The sequence below is a fragment of the Gallus gallus genome, chromosome 6, assembly GCF_016699485.2.
Source record: "Gallus gallus isolate bGalGal1 chromosome 6, bGalGal1.mat.broiler.GRCg7b, whole genome shotgun sequence".
Taxonomy (NCBI): domain Eukaryota; kingdom Metazoa; phylum Chordata; class Aves; order Galliformes; family Phasianidae; genus Gallus; species Gallus gallus.
Genome location: NC_052537.1, coordinates 1197905 through 1215427, shown reverse-complemented (window position 1 = coordinate 1215427; position 17523 = coordinate 1197905). Strand labels below are relative to the sequence as shown.

The window sequence follows — 17523 nt, the reverse complement described above, 5'->3', positions numbered from 1 at the left end:
GTATTTTAGCATTCGGCATAGATTGCTACTATCAACTGGATGTAAACGCTGCTCATTTGGTAAGCACACACCTGCTTTATGAGTGCAGTTGAGTACAAATGAGTACAACTGCCATGAGAACGTTTGATGTTTGATGACATCTCTGATTATTTGAATTTCTGCCTTGTGACTTTTCCGCTGCAGAATATCGAGGAACAGAGCCTGAGTGGCTGAGAAATTGAGTTGGGACTCAGGAGAACAATTTGTGACTGTCACAAACTTCCTGTGTGGCCATTGCAGGGTAGGTGTAACTTACTGTAGCCATGCGCTAACACAGTGTTGTTCAAACACAGCTCATGGCACTGTCTGCAACAGATCCGCTTTCTGTGTGCTTTATTTCAGCAGTTGGTGTCGTACAGCACAGCAGCAGCACGGCCGTGAATACATACACAAGGTACGTGAAAATGTATAACGTGAACTTGAATATTGTTAAGATTATTGTTGTTAATTATTAGTGTTAATAAAACAGTCATTGTGAATGTGTGATCAACTTGGGGGCTAAGTTTATTCTTGCCTGTTAAGCTTTTCCCTTATTTTATGTCCACCTGTCCTATTTTTCTCACCTTCCCCTCACCTCCATGTGTACCAGTACTCAAGTTTGAGGACCCTTTTCTTCGGCAGGCGATAAAAGACAACGCAAATGCAAGTTTCATGTCCCTCTCTGTTATTAGGTCAGTAGGTCAAGGATATCTTCAGAATACCTCTCAAAGTTAGCCTGTAAATTTTTGCCAGCAGAAAGTAACAGCAGAGTGCACAATAGAAGTAGTGACTCTTTTTTTCACTGTTGTAGAAGCCGCTCTCCTTGAGAACAGTAGAGCAGCAGGCTGTCTGCACTATGGCTGCTGAACGGCATTACTCCCCACCGGAGATCCCTGAGCCCACGCTGATGGAGACTGTGCTACACCACGGACTCTTCTTTGGAGCCATTTTCCAGCTTCTCTGTGTGTTAGCCATTATCCTGCCAGTTTCCCAGTCCCGTAAGACAGTAAGTTGTGCTCTCTGATCTTGATACACGTGCACAGAAAATAGGATGGGAGGGAACAATTTGTAGCTGTTGCCTATGGCAGCGTGCCCCGGCATTGGTGACAGTGCTGTAGTTTGTTCTGTCCTTCCTTCTGTGCGCATGCTGTTCCCGATGGCACGCAAGAAGCCTTTAGGTCCAAGCTCACCTTGTCATCCTGCTGCTGATGTGCCCTATTAACCGCCAGGCAGAGTGTGTCCCTCTGCTGGGACTGCCTTGCAGGAAACGACTTTAGATTTCTGGGAACGAGATAGAGATGGAGTTTCTAGTTTGCCTTAATGTCAGGAAGGAGGTTTCCAGTTCTGGCAGCCAAACCTGCGCTCCCTAAACGAGCTGTCAACCAGTTGTTACCTGAAAAAGTTTCCTGACTATTTCTGAATTGATTCCTGTAGGACTCGGATGGTTCTGGGACTAAGACCTGGGAGGCGGTGAAGAAACCAAAGGCAAGTGCTGCGCAGCTAAGTAAGAAACCCAAGAAGGAAAGCAAAAAGAAACGATAAGGGCTTGACCGACAAGCCTCAAAAGACAGAAGAATCACCTGTAATGCTTCCTCAGAGATTGTACCAAAGGCATCCGAGTATGTCGTCTGGTTTTCTGGCATTGCCATGCTTTACCTTTCGCAGACAATGGAGAGGAACTGAGGAAACTGGAAGGGAAGGGCTTCTGATGTGTTACAAGCAAAGAGTCATAAGCAGGACTTTATGTGATGTGATTCATGGGTCAGTCCCCATCCAGTGTAGTATGAGACTGAAATAAGGCTAGACGGGACTGGAGAGTGGGAGGTGGTGACGTAGCCACAGAGTAAGGCATCTTAAGCTTCTTGATGCCAGCTCACATCTTGGTTTTTTAGACCACAAATGAGTCAGTGGGAGGAGAACCTGCTGTGTGAGGTGCCTCAGGGCTCAGAGCGGCTTTGAAGGAAAGGCTTCTGTGGCAGGGCTGCAAGTCTGCCATCTTTTTGCACACGTAGACTGCCATCCTCCATTGACAAAGGCATTGTGAGCCCAGGTATGGCAGTAGTGCTGTTAGGTTTCTGGTAGAGAACAGACGCAGAACAGCACATTTGCTGAAACCATCAGTTTGCTGCTCTCCCTTGCTGTTGGTGGAAATGACGAGTGGACAGCACAAGGAAAGCAGAACAAAGCATGTGAGACAAAAGCACTCTGAAGTTGCTTGGACATCTCAGGACAAAGAAACATGACAAAAATTTCCCATGCAAACAACACAAACTGGTATCGTTGTTGAGTTTCCATGGGTGAGGATGGTAGTTGTTTTATCTAACTCTGTCCTTCTGCAGGTTCCCTAAAGGTGGGCTCTGTTGCATTCTTCTAACAGAGGCACAACTACTGAAAGAGTAATGCACGCATTACCCAAAATACAGGAGTGCTTCCACAGCCAAAAACTGGTTGCCATGAGCCCTGTGTGGTTGTTACCTCGGAGCAGCAGGCTGCTTCTTTCTCTGACTGAACGAGACTGAATGAGTCATTGCTAACTGGAAATCCTGGATGCTGGGGTTTCATTTTGGGGGTTGTGAATTGAGGAAAGCAGATTAGGCTAAAAGTTATGTGCCTTCATGAGGTGTTGAATCGGCAGCTGCAGATCTGACCTTGCTAAGCCAGGTTCTCACTGCTGATAACAGATGCTTTTCTACGGACTTGGGCAGTTAGTGCAGACAGCGGGTGTCCTGTCTTTGCTCGTAACATCGTTAGCTCCCCTATCTCTGGAATGCAAGGTAGCAGGCTCAAACAGTAAAACCACAAATTAGCAAAGAAGCGGCGGATTGGTGAACAGAGTTGTGGCTGATGAGACGACCAATCAGAGCCACCCATCGTAACCCAAGCCCAAGAAAATAGCACCATGACCTTCATCAGAAAGACCACCGAGAGACACGCGTGTGTAAAAGAGCTGAGACTTGGGGCGGGGGGGGGGGGGGGGGGGGGGGGGTTGTCAGTCCTTCTGGGGACTCATTGTAATAACCCAAACTTTTCTTGGACATCTAATGCACATGTAAGCAGCTTGGTCTTTAAGTATGTGCCTTTCTTGCCCTCCGGCATGCAGGCTAGGTGGGCATATCCCCCCCTGCATCTGGCGTGTGCGCAGCGCTGATTAGACATACCTGCTTTATAACTACTCAGAGGTGGGATTGTGCTGTATTTGCAGTTGGTTCCGAACGGCTCGATACCTGTTTTGGAATGTTGATTAGCTGAACTTACGGTATGCCTTTAGTAATTACCGTATTCCACATTTTATTTTCTGTTGAAATATATACTAAATACAACCAAAATATTTTTGTTTAAAATAAAAACAAGAATAACTTTTTAAAAATGGTGCTGCCTCTTTCAATAGGTAGTGAAAACGTCCCTAGCTTTCGGCTGGTAATTGCAGGGTGATGAACTCGTCGGCTTCATGTCTCTCCCTTGAAATTCAGCTGCTTTTCGCACGTTTCCCTGTTGGTCTTCCCAACTCGTGGCCTTTCAGCCAGACTGTAACTGCTAGTGACAGGCTGTGATCATCCCCTTGCTCTACAAGGACTGATAGGAAAAAAAAAAAAAGGAGAGGAAGCAGAGCGGGAGGAAGAAAGGTGTCCCTGCACTCAGCCCCTTGATCTTGTCTGTCTTCCCTGATGGCTTTTCAGCCTCCCAGTGTACTGATGGTTGCTGTTTGCCCTTGGCTAAAGAGCCCAACTTTGGGCAGGGAGCCTCTGCAAACTGCTGGGAAGCAGCAGGAAATTCTGCCAGCGGTTCCTCGGGAAGCTCCTTTGGAAGCCCTGGCCGTGCTCCTTGTGCTTTCTCCCATCGAATACCCTTCTCTTCCAGGCAGTGTTAGCAGGACCTGTGGATGAGCTCCTGTCTCTGGGGTAAGAACACTTTCTTGCCATGCACCTGGCTCTGTAGCATGGCCTCAGCTGGCTGTGTGCTCTTTGCATTCCTTTGCCTCGTGCCTAGGGCTCCAACCTTTCCCATCTGTACCCATGATGGTGGAAGGGAGTCCTTGGCAAACCGAAGGAACAAAAGGGGCTGGGGGATAAGGAAGGGTACAAGCCCCATAACCCTTCACCTCACGGCATTTGAGCTCCGACCTGCAGGGTGGACGCTGAACGAGACCTGCTTTCCCTTTGCCTTCAGGATCTCACTGGTTTTGCTCAAGCAGAAAAGGCAGGAGCTGAACGTGACTATTACTCAGATGTCTGCCGGGAAGGAGAGCATTCTACAAGCAGTGGGTGATGTCCTCAGCAACAACGGGATCCAGGAGGAGAAGAGAGGGGTAATGGTGCTGCTCCCTCCTGCTTCCTCTTGGCTCCTTCCAGAGACAGCTCTGTGCTCTGGCTACCCGCCCCACACCTGGCTCTCAGGGCTCAACCTCTCTTGTGTCTTGGAGCTGCTCTGCTCCCCTCACTGTGAGCTGCAGCCGGTGCTAGCTGCATGGTACAGCTGGGATCAGGGTGCTCTGTACAGCGCTGTGAATTCCCCCTGGGCTGGGCCCCAGCCAGGCACCTGCTGGGTTTGGCTTGGACGTTGTCCCTTCCAAGAGACTTGCAGGTCAGGCTTAGCTGGAAGGGCCATTCTCCAGGCCTGCTGCAGCTGGACCACTAGAGGGCCTGGCATGATCCTACTGCCTGTCCAGGCTGTTCTGGAGTGGGCAGAAGGATGGCAACAAGGGGAACAGGCAGGACCCAAAGACGGCCTTTGCTGTGTCTCTGGAGTCCAGTGGCTCATCAGGGCATATTTTCGGGAAGATCTTGCCAGATTTCTGGACGGACATGGAGTCTTTCCTTCGCTCTCTGCTAGGACTCCCTGGTCACACTGATCTCCTCTTGTGTTTGTGCTCACTGCTCTCTCTCCATTCCCAATTTGTTGCTAGGAAATTCTGCAGCTGACAAGAGATGCAATCAAGGTGATTGAAAACTACATCTGGATGCTCGATTGGGCTCTGAAAACCACAGGTAGACGGACAGCTTCACTACCCTCAGCTTTGTGTCTGGTACTCCCCAGAGCCTGCCAAGCTCTGCTTTCTGTCGGAGAAATATCTGAAGGAGTTTTAGAATGGCTTAAGTCCTTTGGCCCAGCTGCATTGCTCAGCCCACACTCTTCCCCACATTATTGCCACCTGCCATTACTGGGAGCTGTACCCTCCCATCAGGAGGGGACTGAGCTGGGCCCAGCTGCTGCCACCTGCCCGCATCTCTTGGTGGCAGTTTGCTGAGGAACTTGGTCCTTGGCAGCCCTGCTGGCAGCCCTCATTTCTGAGGGACTCATTCCAGAGTGGCAGGGTAGTGGGAGCTGTGTGGGTCTGCCGGTCTGCAGAAGCTGTGGGAGACATTTCCCAGCCCCAGCCCTGGCCTGCTTAGCCAGAGCAGCCTGAAGAAGGGCCAGGGCTGAACTGGTCTTTGCAGCTCCAGCACAGTGTTGGGAGGGTGATGAGCTGACAGATGCTGGGGAGGGCTGCCCTGCTGGCTCTGGGCAAGCAGAGAAAGGTGCTTGACTCCAAATGTTTTGTCAAAACCGTTTGATATTCCCCTCCTGTCCCTTGACTAGTGTTCATTTACGAGGAGAATGGCAGCCCATAGAGAAAGCAAACTCTGTGCTCCTTGCCACAGGAACAGCCAGCTCTGTTGGCTCTTTGCCTCGCTGCTGATGGACGTGTCTTTCTCATTGCTGCCTGACATTTCTCCTGGCAGCTGCTGGGCTTTCCAAGGATCTCAGGGCCATGTGGTCATCCGGCTGCCAGAGAAAATCCAGCCCAGAGCTTTCACCATCTGGCACATCTCCAGGGCAGTCTCTCCGTGTGGGGAAGTCAGCAGCGCCCCCGAAGAGTTTGCTGTCTCAGTAAGTCTCTGCCTGCTTCTTCTTCTGGAGGGACCCCGGGCCCGAGGAAGAGCTTTGCCAGAGATGTCCTTCTGGTGGTGAGATCTCCCAGAGACCTGTGGTGGGCTGCTGCAGAGCACTGCATCCTGCCAAAGGGCATGGAGATGCTCGGGGTGGTTACACCTTGCGTTTCTTCTGGATCGTGGACAGGAGCCTCAGCATGCTCACCCAGCATGCTCAGGGTGTCAGGAACTAAGAGCCAAATGCCACACGGAGCAGCAGCCCTGGTGTCCATCAGAGCTGCCTCTCACTGCCCAGTGAGTGCTCCCTCTCTGCTGCCTTTGAGTCGTGGCTGCTGCTTCCCTGGAGCTACAGCCGTGGGCAGCAGCGGCCCGCTTTGGAGAGTGCTGCTCTCCTTAGAGTTCTACAATGTCCTCTTGTGTCCAGCTGCCCTGGACAAGCCTCTCAGGTTCCCTGAGAAGGGCAAGGGAGCATTTCTGTGTGCTCAGGGAGGGACAGATGAGAAGGAACAAGCCTTGCCCTCCGACTGCCATGCTCAGGACCTGCAGCCAGCACCCAGGTGGGGCTCTGCCTCCCTCCTCGCCTGCCCCCTCCTGTGATGTCACCGCTGATGCACTTGGTGACCTCATGGTGCTGCTGGCCAGCACGTCTCCTGAAGGCCAGCCGGGCGCTGCAGAGGCAGTGACCCCGCACCACCACTCCAGCTACCTTCCCTCGCCCCCCCCTTCCCCTGCCCCCCTGCCCTGTCCAGTTCCTGCTGGGATGAGCAGTCTGGGGATGCGCTTCCTGTCCCAGACAGCCTCCTCCAGCTGCCGGCCAGTCAGGCTTCTGTGACAGGAGAGTCCCCACTATCAGCACCACAATTTCTGTTGCCTTTCCTGCTTCTCCTTATCTTCTCCTTTGGCTCCTTGTCCCTCGGGACCACACATTCTACACTGAAATAAATCCCTTTAATCTCTTAAGCCTCTCCCCTTCCTTGTAGAATGTGTTACATTTGGAGCTTACGGTGTTTGTGCTTGAAGTCTGTGACAAAGTGGGTGCTGAGACTGCACTCCATGGTGTGAAGGAGACCTCACAGAGAAAAGGGGATGTTAAGTCCCTTATCCAGAGAGCGTCAGCGATGCCATCTCCTTTGCAACCTCTTCATGTGTGGTGAGAAGCATCTGGGTCTCCCTCATCTGTGGGGTCTCCAGCATCCTCAAGGTCTCTCCAGTGGGTGTTTTCCCATGAGAAACGAGGCCTGAAAGAAACTTCCTGCAGGCAAGAAACACGTAGGGCCTTCCTTTCTTGTGGATTAGGCAATGTGTAATGCGGTTCAAGCTCGGGATGAAGCTCTTCCTGCACTGCAGGCATTTCTAAGGTCTCTACCTTGAGTACCTCTGGTACTTGACCAGGTTGGAGATGTGCTTGAAGCTCTTCCCACACTCGGGACATTTTCAGCACTTCTTCCACGAGTGCCGTCTCCTGCAAGTGAGGAGCTCTGCACTCTGCATAAAGCCCTTCTCACACTCAAGGCATTTGTAAGGCTTCTTGCCACGTGGACTCGTTAGCACACACATGTGCACGGCTTCTCCCCAGTGCAGACGTTCTGGCACCTCACGAAGGTCAAGCAGTTCCTGAAGCTCTTCCTACAGGCTGCACATTCACAGCATTTTGAACGTGGATCCACTGGTGTGCAGTGAGCTCCCAGTTCTGGACATCCCTCTTCCTGCAGTCAAGGCACTCAAAGAGGCTCTACCCTGTGTTGCTTCACTGGGGTCTGCCGAGGGTGGAGCTGCAGCTGAAGCTCTTCCCACACTCCTTGTAGACAGACTTTCTTCCTCCCTGGTGACTTCTCAATACAGCTGAGGCTTCCTTTGGGTCCTCACCTGCTGCCCCACGGCATATGGGTTTCTCTGAGGGTGAGAAGAGGTGACTTCCCCGGGCATCTCCCTGCACGCAGGCGTGGCCGAATTGTGCCACCCGGCAGAATGACCCACTTGCTGACATCCCATGGGTCTCCAGTATCTTTGCCATAACCTACTCTGGACCCTCCTTTGCATGCGCACTCAACACCGTGTCTCCAGTGTCTCCAGAAAGCAGTGTGGGTTATTCCCATGCAAGGAAGGGGGACCCTGATTTACTTTGGCCCCCGAGCTCTTCCTCTGCCTAAGGGATTTGTAGGGTTCATCACTGTGCAAAGTCACAGGCTTTGACCAGGCTGGGGCTCTGGCTGAAGGTCTTCCCACCCTTGGAGCACTGCAGCCTCTGTTGCCTGGGTGGACGTGCGGGTAGGTCATCAGGCAGGAACTGCTTGTGAAGGTTCTCACAAACCTGGGGCACTGTGATGGTCTGTCTCCTCTGTGGATGTGCTTGTGGAAGCTGAGTTTAGAACTGTTTATAAAGCCCTTCCCACACTCGGAGCACTTGTAGGGTCTCTCTCCTGTGTGGATGCGGAGGTGGTTAACGAGGTTGGAATTTTCCCCGCACTCATCACATGAATTCTGACTTTTCTTCTGGCATGCTTCCTTGCTCCTTGGGTCTTCGTGCTGCTTTTGACCTGTACTGCAATCCAGGGGGCCCCTCGCCCTCTCTCCCGGATGGTTACCCAGTGGCTTCTTGAAGTGCTCTCCTTGCACCAGGCCCCCTTGCACATCTCTTCTGGTTGTTCCCACAGAGACTCTACCCCATTGCCTTTGGGCCACACCACTTTTCTGCAGATTTTCCTTTATAGCTGTGGTCCCATCTCCTGCTGGACGACGGAGGAAATCTAGAAATAGCATAGAGTGCTCAAAATATTGCACAGAGATGGCTTTTGCAGACCCTAGCCTCCTCCTTCCCTCCACTGCCTCACCTGGGCGGAGGTCTCCTGTCACAGCCTCTGGGCTCTGCATGTCTGGGATCCACGGGTCTTCCCCTCTTTCAAGCAGGGAGATCGCTATTGGTTTAGGGGCTGGAACAGTCAAATGACAGAAACAATGGAGATGAGAGCAATTCCACGATTCTGGAAGAGCTGCTTGTCCAACAGCCCTACTGTGTGGCCCTCCCCATTGTGAAACCACAGTTAGGGTCAGTTAGGACACTGGCCCAACACATAGTGTCTTCCTTTGGAGCCCAGAATGCCCCTCTACATCTCTAAAAAATAGGGAGGGAGATTCCCTTTAGGATATTTTGTTTAATCTTTTCCAAGTTGCTCAGTGCCCAAGGCTTCAAAAAGTTTCATGGGAATTGAAGAGAAAGGCAAAAAACGCTGAAGGAGTAACCTGTGTGATGTCTGGGTGCTGGAGCTGGTGGCACCATGCAGTGCAGCAGCACAAGGGCTGTTTGCAGGGAGCTGATCCAACCCCTCCAGGCTGACGCCTGTGTGCCAGCAGTGACTCGGGGGCTTTTTGCTGAGTGCTGAGCACACTAATCCTTTCTGAAACTCACGCTTCTCTGTGTTTCTTTTGTTGTTGCTGTTGCACTGGTCAGTAAGTAACTGCACTGCATTTATTCTACACCCTACTTGCAGAGTCTCATTCTCTCACAGCCAAAGGTGCCCTAATAAGAAGGAGCAGGAGTAAAGCATTTTTAATGACAATAACAGCTCCTGTACTTTGTGGTTCAGTTTCCCCCTCCCCTGGCAGGCAGGTTTCAGACACACTTCCAACGTTTGGTAGATTATATCTACCTTTCCCATCCAGTTGTGCCTCCAGCATCAGCTAACTGCTTTTCTACCTCTTCCCGCTTATGCCAGTAATCATAAGCCAAAACCTCAGGGAATACAGGCTTTGTTTGGACATCTTGTTTTTGTAACTATTTGGTGACTTTGCTCATCAGTTTGGCATTGCAGGAAATGGCAAATGTATTTCACTCGGTTCTGTTTAACAGCAGATTAAGAGCTCTTAATAACACAAGACAGGTCAGAGGACCAGTTTGGAGGTTAATAACGTGATTTAATGAAATGTGTGACAATTAAGCAGGGACCTGATTACGGATTTGCAGATGACAAGATTCGTGCTATCGTAATAACAGGACATCCCAAATCAGTGTACAGATACTCATACACAAACATACACTCAAACACAAAAGAAGTGTGGAAAAGTAAAATATCTCAGCATCCACAGTTGTGAAACAAATGTGTATCATTAAAACAGATAAATAAGTAGGGAGGTGGATGGAAGAAATGCAAGTTGACTTCTGCTTACAATTTGCGTCTACCTGAGTGTGGAGCAAATACAACAGGCCACCACCATTCCTCATCAGATCATAATCAAGTCTGACTCCAGGGGGGCGCCTTTGCCCTGGCCTCCACTGGTAGATGGCCTCGAGGATTTGGCAGTACCTAAGAGGCATCCCAACCCAGAGGAGATGCTGGTCATAACCTCCACCACCTCTCTGGGCAACCTGTCCCGGTGTTCCCCCACCATGACCATAAAGAAGGGCTTTCACATGTTTGCGTGGAACTTCCTGTGTTCAAGTTCTGGGCCATTGCTCATTGTCCTACCACTGCACATCACCAAGATGTGCGCCTCATCCATTTTCCTCCCACTTCCCTTCAGATATTTATAAATATTAACACTTGCTTAGAATCTCAGTTATAGGGTCTGAGACGATTGAGATCTGATGGGTCCTATTCCATACCAGCCCCCTTGGATGGCAAAATCTTCTGGTTCTTTCCACCAGTTGTGCAAAGCCCAGAACTTGCTGGACTCACAAATTCCAAGCTACCCCACTTGGGCCGTGATTCGTGTACACATGTCCCAGGCTGCCAGGAGATCATTGTCTCCAGGTTTGTTCCTGGGCTATGGGGCACAAAGCAGGAGTCAGATACAACAAGGGCATCCCCTAATGTTCCAATTCATTGCTCCTTGCTACCCAGAGGCAAGCAGGGGCAAGGGAAGAGGAGGAGTACCTCCATGTACTGGTTCTCCGCCTTTTGTCTGAGGAGAAGAAGTGCACTGAGAGGCCTGAGAGAAGGGGGAGAGTGTGGGGAGCGGGAGTTGCACCGCCACACTTGACAGAGGCACTCCAGGCTTTAGGTAACGACTGTCCAAGAAATCAGAACACCAAGCCTTCCTTCCAAATGAGCCCAGCATGGAGTTTTACCAAGCAGAGAGGAAGGAAGAAGCATGAAACGTAAGCCTTGCAGATGGGCATCCTTCTGTGACAGAAGTTCTTTGTCCTCTTAATAGTGAAGGGAGTGATGTGTGGAATCAAACTCATAACTCACGTAAGGTCATAAACCAGGTATGCTCATTATGGCACCAGATGCAAGGGGGATATCTCCTCCTACCTCTCACACCGAGAAAAGCAATGGTTACGTATTTAAAGACATTGCATACATATATTCATTACATTCCATGAAGATGGGCTGGAATTCTGAGAAATTATTAACATATTGTCCCACCCTCTTGAGCACGTGTCCTAAAAACATGGTGGGGGTCTCTGGTAGTCATTGAATGAGGGCTAGTAGTCTACCTCGCTGTGAACTTCCAGCCTTTTCAGGGGGAGTAGCCCCAACCAGCTTGTACTGGCATTGTGTTTTGCTGGGGCATCTGTTTTACTGTTCCATCTTCAACAACAGGAGTCTATTCTTCTTTCTTAGTGTTGTTTGGCAGCAAGTTTCCATGGACTCTACATTCTTTTCCTGAGCTTACATGTCCACAAGCATCTTGTCCTTCAGCATGAATCCACTCCAACTATGTGAAAAGGCTGTTTTCACAATATGGAAAGGCTGCTCTCATGATTCAGGAGACAGCTGGAGCTGGGGAACGGATGCAGGGCACGTTAACTCCGACCAGCAAGGAAATTAGGAGAACGGAATGCAGACACTGCCAACTTCTACCAGTTCAAATCTGCTTCAAGACTCACTGCAAAGTCTCAGCTGGAAAAAGTATCATCAATGTATCCAAGAAAAAGAACAGTGTTGGGTTTTTTGTTTGTTTGTTTTATTGGGTTTTTTTTGTTCTTTTTTTTTTTTGTTTTTAATATATAATAAGACTATGCAGTTACACTGTCAGTCACCACAGAGCTCCTGAAGGAGCTCATCCACATCCTGCTCACACTCCACTTGAACATCTAGTGGAGCAGGGGGTAGTCTTGCAGACGAATCAGTGCAGGAATTTTTACAGGATGTTGCTGCGTTATGGAATCTCTGCATCCACTTAATCATCAGTGTCCAGCAGGAGATCACAAAGCTCTAGAGGCATCGTTGTATCCAGTTCATCATCGGAAACTTCCACAACCACATTGGAAGGGACCAGTCCTCTTGTGCCATCTGTCAGCTCTCCCAGAAACCAGCCATCCTCATCCACATCTCCAAAGACAATAAACAATACTGTCCAGCAGTCAGAGGAAGCTCACTTTCTGGGTTCTCACTACGACCCTCAAAAGGACTGTAGCTATGGTGAGCTAAGAATCTTGGAATTATTGCTGATACTTGTCCTGGAGAATGCAGGGTGAAGGACAAAGGCTCTGCTGCTGATTCTCCGCTCTCAGCTTCAGGGCTGTCCTCTGACAGAAAGCAGCACTCAGGACTGTTCCCGTGGACTTCTTTTTTGGCTTTGAGTTCACGCTCCAGGTCTTCCAGATGACTTTGAAGACCTCTGGTATCTTGGATGGTAGAATGGAATGGACTGGAACTATTGTTGAGATTCTGGTTTGGTTGGGCAGGAGTCTCTCTTGTTGCCTCTCCCAGCTCCGTTCTGCCCTCATCTCCAGCTGGAACACTCTCTCAGTTGGTATCAGGAAGAGCTCGTTCTGCTGCTCTTTCTTCTCTCTTGCACACTCTGTGAGAATGAGTTTCAGAAAGCACTACTCACTGACAGGAAATAAGGGGAAACTTGAAAGACTTTGCAACGTAAGTCCTGGCAGTGTACTGCCAGCAACTGATTTGGCCGTCCAGGATCCTGGCACCACAAATGCCTCCTTGCCAAATGCAGCAATAAAGTGTTTTGGGGAAAAGCCAACTCACAGGTATTTTTTGCACATCCATAACGCAGCACCACAGGCCAACAACAGTGCAGACAGCAGCACAGCTGAGAACAGTACCATCGCTGCGATGCGGCGCTTTCGCACAGATTTGTGAACAGCAGCCTTTGTGCTTTTCCCAGCATTCATCCCTGGAAGAAATGAGACAGTGTCCCACGTTACCTTCACCTGCACTACAGACAATCTCTCGGTGTGCTTTATGGACCCAGGAGATTTTCATCAGTGGGTACCTCTGTCTCTGGTGTCTAAGCACCAGACGACAAAAAGGATTGCTTCCACTTCTCGTTGGGTAGGGTGAGGCTGCACCAGACGACAAAAAGGATTGCTTCCACTTCTCGTTGGGTAGGGTGAGGCTGCACCAGCACTGCCCACGTATTCCTCTGGGCTGAGGGCTGGGGCTCTGCCCTGGGGTCTGGGCTTTGTCTGCGGGGAGCACTGCAGAGCAGAAGCCCTCACACTTTCCCCCAGCGCACGCGTCCTGAGCTCTCCCACAGGACACCCCTCAGGCTGAAGGTCAGCCTCGAGCCAGCACAGGGCACAGCCGGAGCCAGCCCAGGGGAAAAATACTCCTGCAGGCTCCTACCACACAGGACCCCGCTCATCCAAAAGGGCAAAGCTCACAACTCTCTGGGAACTGGGAGCAGTGGGAGGTGAGCAGCGTCACAGAGGTCTGCATGCATCTTCTCCGGCACGCTGCTGGAACAACTCAGCAAACCCCACTGAGGTCAGCCATTTTCAGAGAGCCACCCCTGGTTTCTTTTACATGTGCTCTGTGCTCATACGCTCAGGTTTGGCTGCTGAGCTGGGGTGCAAGAGCAGGCAGGAAGAGCCTGCAGGCACACACTGACTCTGGTTAGTGACTCTGGATGACCACAGGACAGAAATTACCTGGCATGCCAGTCGTTGGCGCTATCTGCGTTCCTCTGTCCCAGACTGGCAGCGTGGGATGGCTGCCTTCCTGCAGTGCGTCCTGTGCAGTTTGTTGGTCAGTCCCTTTAGAAAGAAAGAGGACAGTAGGATTGGATGTGATGTGTTCTCATCAGGAACTGAGCTACTCCTATCCTGAGCTCAGGCAAAGTCTGCTGGTCCCAGTCCCCCAAAGCCACTGCGACCCCCTCCGCTGCCCAAGGGCATTTGGGCCCTCCCAGGAATTGGAGGGTGCCGAAACCTCTCACGCCTCCCGAGGAATCAGCTCCTATGCAGGGCCCTCACGCACTGTGCTGTGAGCATCACCAACCATCATGTTCCACCCATCACAGCCAGGCATCTGCAGGCTGAAATTCAAGCTCAAGCAGAAACATCTCCAGAATCAGCATCTCTACCTCGTTTCCAGGATTAGCAAAGACAGCCAGCCCTGCTCGGGATGCTCCTCCTGCCTTGAACTTGCTCAGCAGCAGAGAGGGCTTTGTATGAACAGAAGCACAGCACTCGCCACTTGCTGCCACCGGGCTGCCAATGTCTGCACAAAGCAGCTCTGACAAGTTATGGTCATGCTGGGGGAGCAGCTGTCTCTGAGTCTTGGCTGGATGCAGAAGTGGCAGCAGACCATCTCTGGTGCTTGACAGTGCCTGCAAGGTGTTACATGGAACACCACCACAGCACGGCTCTGAGAGATCCCTTCCTGCTGTGCAGGCTACAGCTTATCCACACATGCATATCAGACCTCAGCTTCCCAAGTCTCAGTGAACACACTGAAGTATACTCACCACGCGCTGCATTCTCCATTTCCTTCAGCAGGTCATTTAGGAGATGGGATGAGCCCTGGGAGTATTCTACTCTTTTGGATTCATCCTTTCCTTCTTCTGGACCTAGACAGAATGTATGAAGTTAAATATCATGTGCAGGAAGTTTTGAAGACCAGTGGGGAGTCAGTGGAGTCAGTAAAGACAAACTACTCCTGCTGGGATTCCAGCAGGGCTCCAGTGCAGGAGGAAACCAAGGATCAGGCCAGGCCTTCCCTGGGGGCACTTCTGCAACCAAAGACCCATGAAAAGTTTCAGTCATACTCTACAGCATCACTGAATAGTGGAGCATACGGGAGATCGTGCCATGAAATGGCACTGAAATGGGCAATGAAAGCTCTCTAAGGAATTACAAAGTCATGACATACCCATGTGATCTGCTGGAGATTCAGTCCCAGAACCTAGAGGGGAACCTGGATCACCTCCTCCAGTCACATCTGCAAAGAAATGCAGGACAGAGCAACTCCCATTAAACATCCTTCCAGTCAGAATGACACAAGATGCAATTTAAGCTGGGGGATTCCTTCACGACACTGTTCTCTCCCTTCCACACAGGAGCACCTTGGAAACAGTTCCTGGGTGCCTGCCGGGGCACCACCATCATACAGAACTAACCCCGTGTGGAACTGCCCAGAGCTGGAGCTCACCCCAGCTCTAAACTCAACTGCATTAAACCTAGGCTTTGGTGAGCCACTGCCTGGAGGCACAGCTGTAATCAAGGACAGAGGAGAAACATTCCTATTGCATGTGCCCATCTCTCTCTTCCTTAGTGACCTGCGGTGATGGAAGGGGCTCACTCAGGTAATGCTGTGGGGGGGAAAGTTCCAAAGTTGCAGAGAGGCCAGGTGACCTGCTGGCTGGTATTCCACAGCTTTCCAAATACTTTCTCCAGGCCATGGGAAACAATTCTCAGAGAGCTCACGGAAGAACACTCGGCCCCTAGAAATTTTCTTACTGGGAGACCTCGGAGATACAGAGACAAAGCCAACGCAACGCTGACAGCACGGAGCACCCAAGAAACAATGACCATCCATGCTTCTCGGGGAGAAGAACCTGCTGGCTGGTGAAAAGCGGAACCCTTGCTGAACTATCCCAGGCAAATATATGAACAAAGGAAGACTGGTGACTTACCTCCAGCATCCCCCTCAGGCTCATAGACAGGATTCCATTCTGCTGATTCACCAGCAGGGCCTGTAGACACAAGCGTGATCAGATACAGGTGAGGAGAGCTTCCACTACATGTGTAACAAAATACTTATGACTTATCTGTGCAAGCCCTTCAAGGCGTAAGCACATTAGGAAGACCTTGACAGGATCTTCAGTAAAATTTGACCCATGTAAATTATGAGAGCATGAACGTTTCTGCCTTAAAGGAGACAGACACTCACAACTTACCTCTGGGTTGTCCCACGGGCACACGCACAGAATCCGGATCCAAAGGATCACCTGGAAAGGGAGCTCTGAGCTCATCATCTAGAATCAAGAACAGATGAGAGAAGTTCCCACTGCACGGAGTGATCTCTTTCTCTCTCAGTAACTGCATGTGGGTCGTGGAACGGGATGGGAGAAGGACTCAGGTCATGATTTTGAAAGTTGCAGGGTGTCCAGGATGACCTGTAGGCTGGCACCTGGCAGCGTACACAATACTCTCTCCAGGCCATGTGCCACATCCCTCACAGACCGCATGGAAGAAGATACAGCCTCTCGGGGCTTTCTTACTGGGAGGCCTCTGACGTACAGGAAGGTCACACTGAAGCACCGGAGGAAAGCATGTCTGTCTCTTCCTCTGGGCTGTGGGCTGTGGCTCTGTTGGAAACTGGGATTCATCTATGCGGAATACCATGAGCCTGGAGCAGAAATGCTCGCTCTTTTTCCAGCACGCATCTTCTGAGCTCTCCCCAGGATATCTCCCAGCATGTGCTCCAGCCAGCAAGCAGCAGAGCCATGGCCCGGCATGGCTGGAGCCAGCCCTGAGGAGCAGCTCTGCCACGGGCTCTTACCCGGCTCCTGTGGTGCTGCCCATCACCCTCTGCCCAACACCACCCCCATGGAAAGCAGGCCCCAGGGAAGTGTGGCACAGGGCCGTGGGGACACAGCCTGACTTCTTGCCCTCAGTGCTGCTCAGTTTGGGTCCCATCTCTGCCCACCCACCTGCTCCCGGTGCTCGCCATGGAGCAGCACAGGTCTCCTGGAAACACATGGCCATCAGTAGGAGGAAGAGGACAAGGCGGGCAGGGGCCATGGCCCCCCACACTTGCACCATGCTTCCACCACCACCGCTGCAGCCACAGTGAGTGTTTCACAGAGCGAAGCCTGCAGCACAGGACAGCGTCGCAGCTTGTGAGCTCACAGCACAGCATAGCACAGCCATAGGATGGGGCATTGTGACCTCACAACTCTGTGATTCTGGGTGGCAGCTCCCCACGGCCTGAAGCTCTTGTGATACACTGCACCAGGGCTGCGTGAGGCCGGTGCTTACGTCATAGAAATGCAGAATCATAGAATGGCTTGGGTTGGAAGGGACGGTAAAGAACTTATAACCCCAAGCCCACTACCGTGGGCAGGAATGCCACCCACTGGGTCATACTGCCCAGAGCCCCATCCACCCTGGCCTTGAAGACCTCCAGGGACAGAGCATCCACAGCTTCTCTTGGAAAACTTCTACAGTGCTTCAGCAACTCTAAGAGATAATTATTTCCATCTACGTGCATCCGTAACACCTCAGGCCATTGAGGAAGAGATGCAATATGGAAATGGGGTCTGGGTCAAGGATGCTATTGCACATGTTATCCACGCATGTGAAACGTGCTGCAATTAAGCAAGCCAAGCGGATAAAACCTCTCTAGTATGGAGAAATACAAACACGGGGAAGCTGACCTTCCCACAAACCTGCCAAGTCAAATGTCATGTGCTTACACTTTTGTTGATACATCTGCAGCTTCAT

General features: G+C 51.1%; 2 protein-coding genes and 1 long non-coding RNA gene across 22 annotated transcripts in view; 2 read left to right on the top strand and 1 right to left on the bottom strand.

Annotated features, from left to right (window-relative positions):
• LOC777017 overlaps positions 1-17523 on the top strand; it is a 515269-nt gene that overhangs the window by 13740 nt on the left and 484006 nt on the right. For 6 of the 19 annotated variants that reach the window (XR_006939620.1, XR_005860688.2, XR_006939622.1 and 3 more), the window contains 4 exons: positions 184-280; positions 382-433; positions 830-1024; positions 1453-3385. The exons of 6 other annotated variants lie outside the window; for them this stretch is intronic. This is a non-coding gene — a long non-coding RNA (uncharacterized LOC777017). Of the gene's footprint in view, positions 1-181; positions 281-381; positions 434-628; positions 711-829; positions 1025-1452; positions 3386-17523 lie in introns of those variants that run through there. 7 more of the 19 variants (XR_005860689.2, XR_005860691.2, XR_005860695.2 and 4 more) reach the window with 5 other exon arrangements.
• Positions 1853-6404, top strand: LOC121111114. Of its 2 annotated transcripts, XR_005860683.2 has the most exons (4): positions 1853-3917; positions 4186-4324; positions 4922-5003; positions 5739-6404. XR_005860683.2 is itself a non-coding variant. In XM_040702597.2 (2 exons), exon 1 carries the CDS (start codon positions 3899-3901, stop codon positions 4865-4867), a length of 969 nt encoding a protein of 322 aa, XP_040558531.1. In that variant the 5' UTR covers positions 1853-3898; the 3' UTR covers positions 4868-5003; positions 5739-6404. The 2 variants fall into 2 exon arrangements, 1 of the variants encoding a protein (XP_040558531.1); XM_040702597.2 differs by having other exon boundaries at positions 1853-5003.
• Positions 9780-16829, bottom strand: LOC121111111. The gene is made up of 8 exons (XM_040702602.2): positions 16731-16829; positions 15975-16052; positions 15711-15770; positions 14948-15016; positions 14544-14645; positions 13726-13830; positions 12821-12968; positions 9780-12635 (listed from the first exon to the last, which is right to left on the bottom strand). The coding sequence occupies exons 1-8, from the start codon at positions 16819-16821 to the stop codon at positions 12581-12583; spliced, it is 708 nt and encodes a 235-aa protein (XP_040558536.2). The 5' UTR covers positions 16822-16829; the 3' UTR covers positions 9780-12580.

Coding starts and splice junctions, on each gene's coding strand:
- LOC121111111 (XM_040702602.2), bottom strand. CDS start 16,821: ATGGCCCCTGCCCGCCTTGTCCTCTTCCTCCTACTGATGGCCATGTGT. Junction 15,771..15,974: donor GCCCGTGGGACAACCCAGAG/GTAAGTTGTGAG, acceptor TTGTGTCTACAG/GCCCTGCTGGTGAATCAGCA. Junction 12,969..13,725: donor GCCAACGACTGGCATGCCAG/GTAATTTCTGTC, acceptor CATTTCTTCCAG/GGATGAATGCTGGGAAAAGC.
- LOC121111114 (XM_040702597.2), top strand. CDS start 3,899: ATGAGCTCCTGTCTCTGGGGTAAGAACACTTTCTTGCCATGCACCTGG.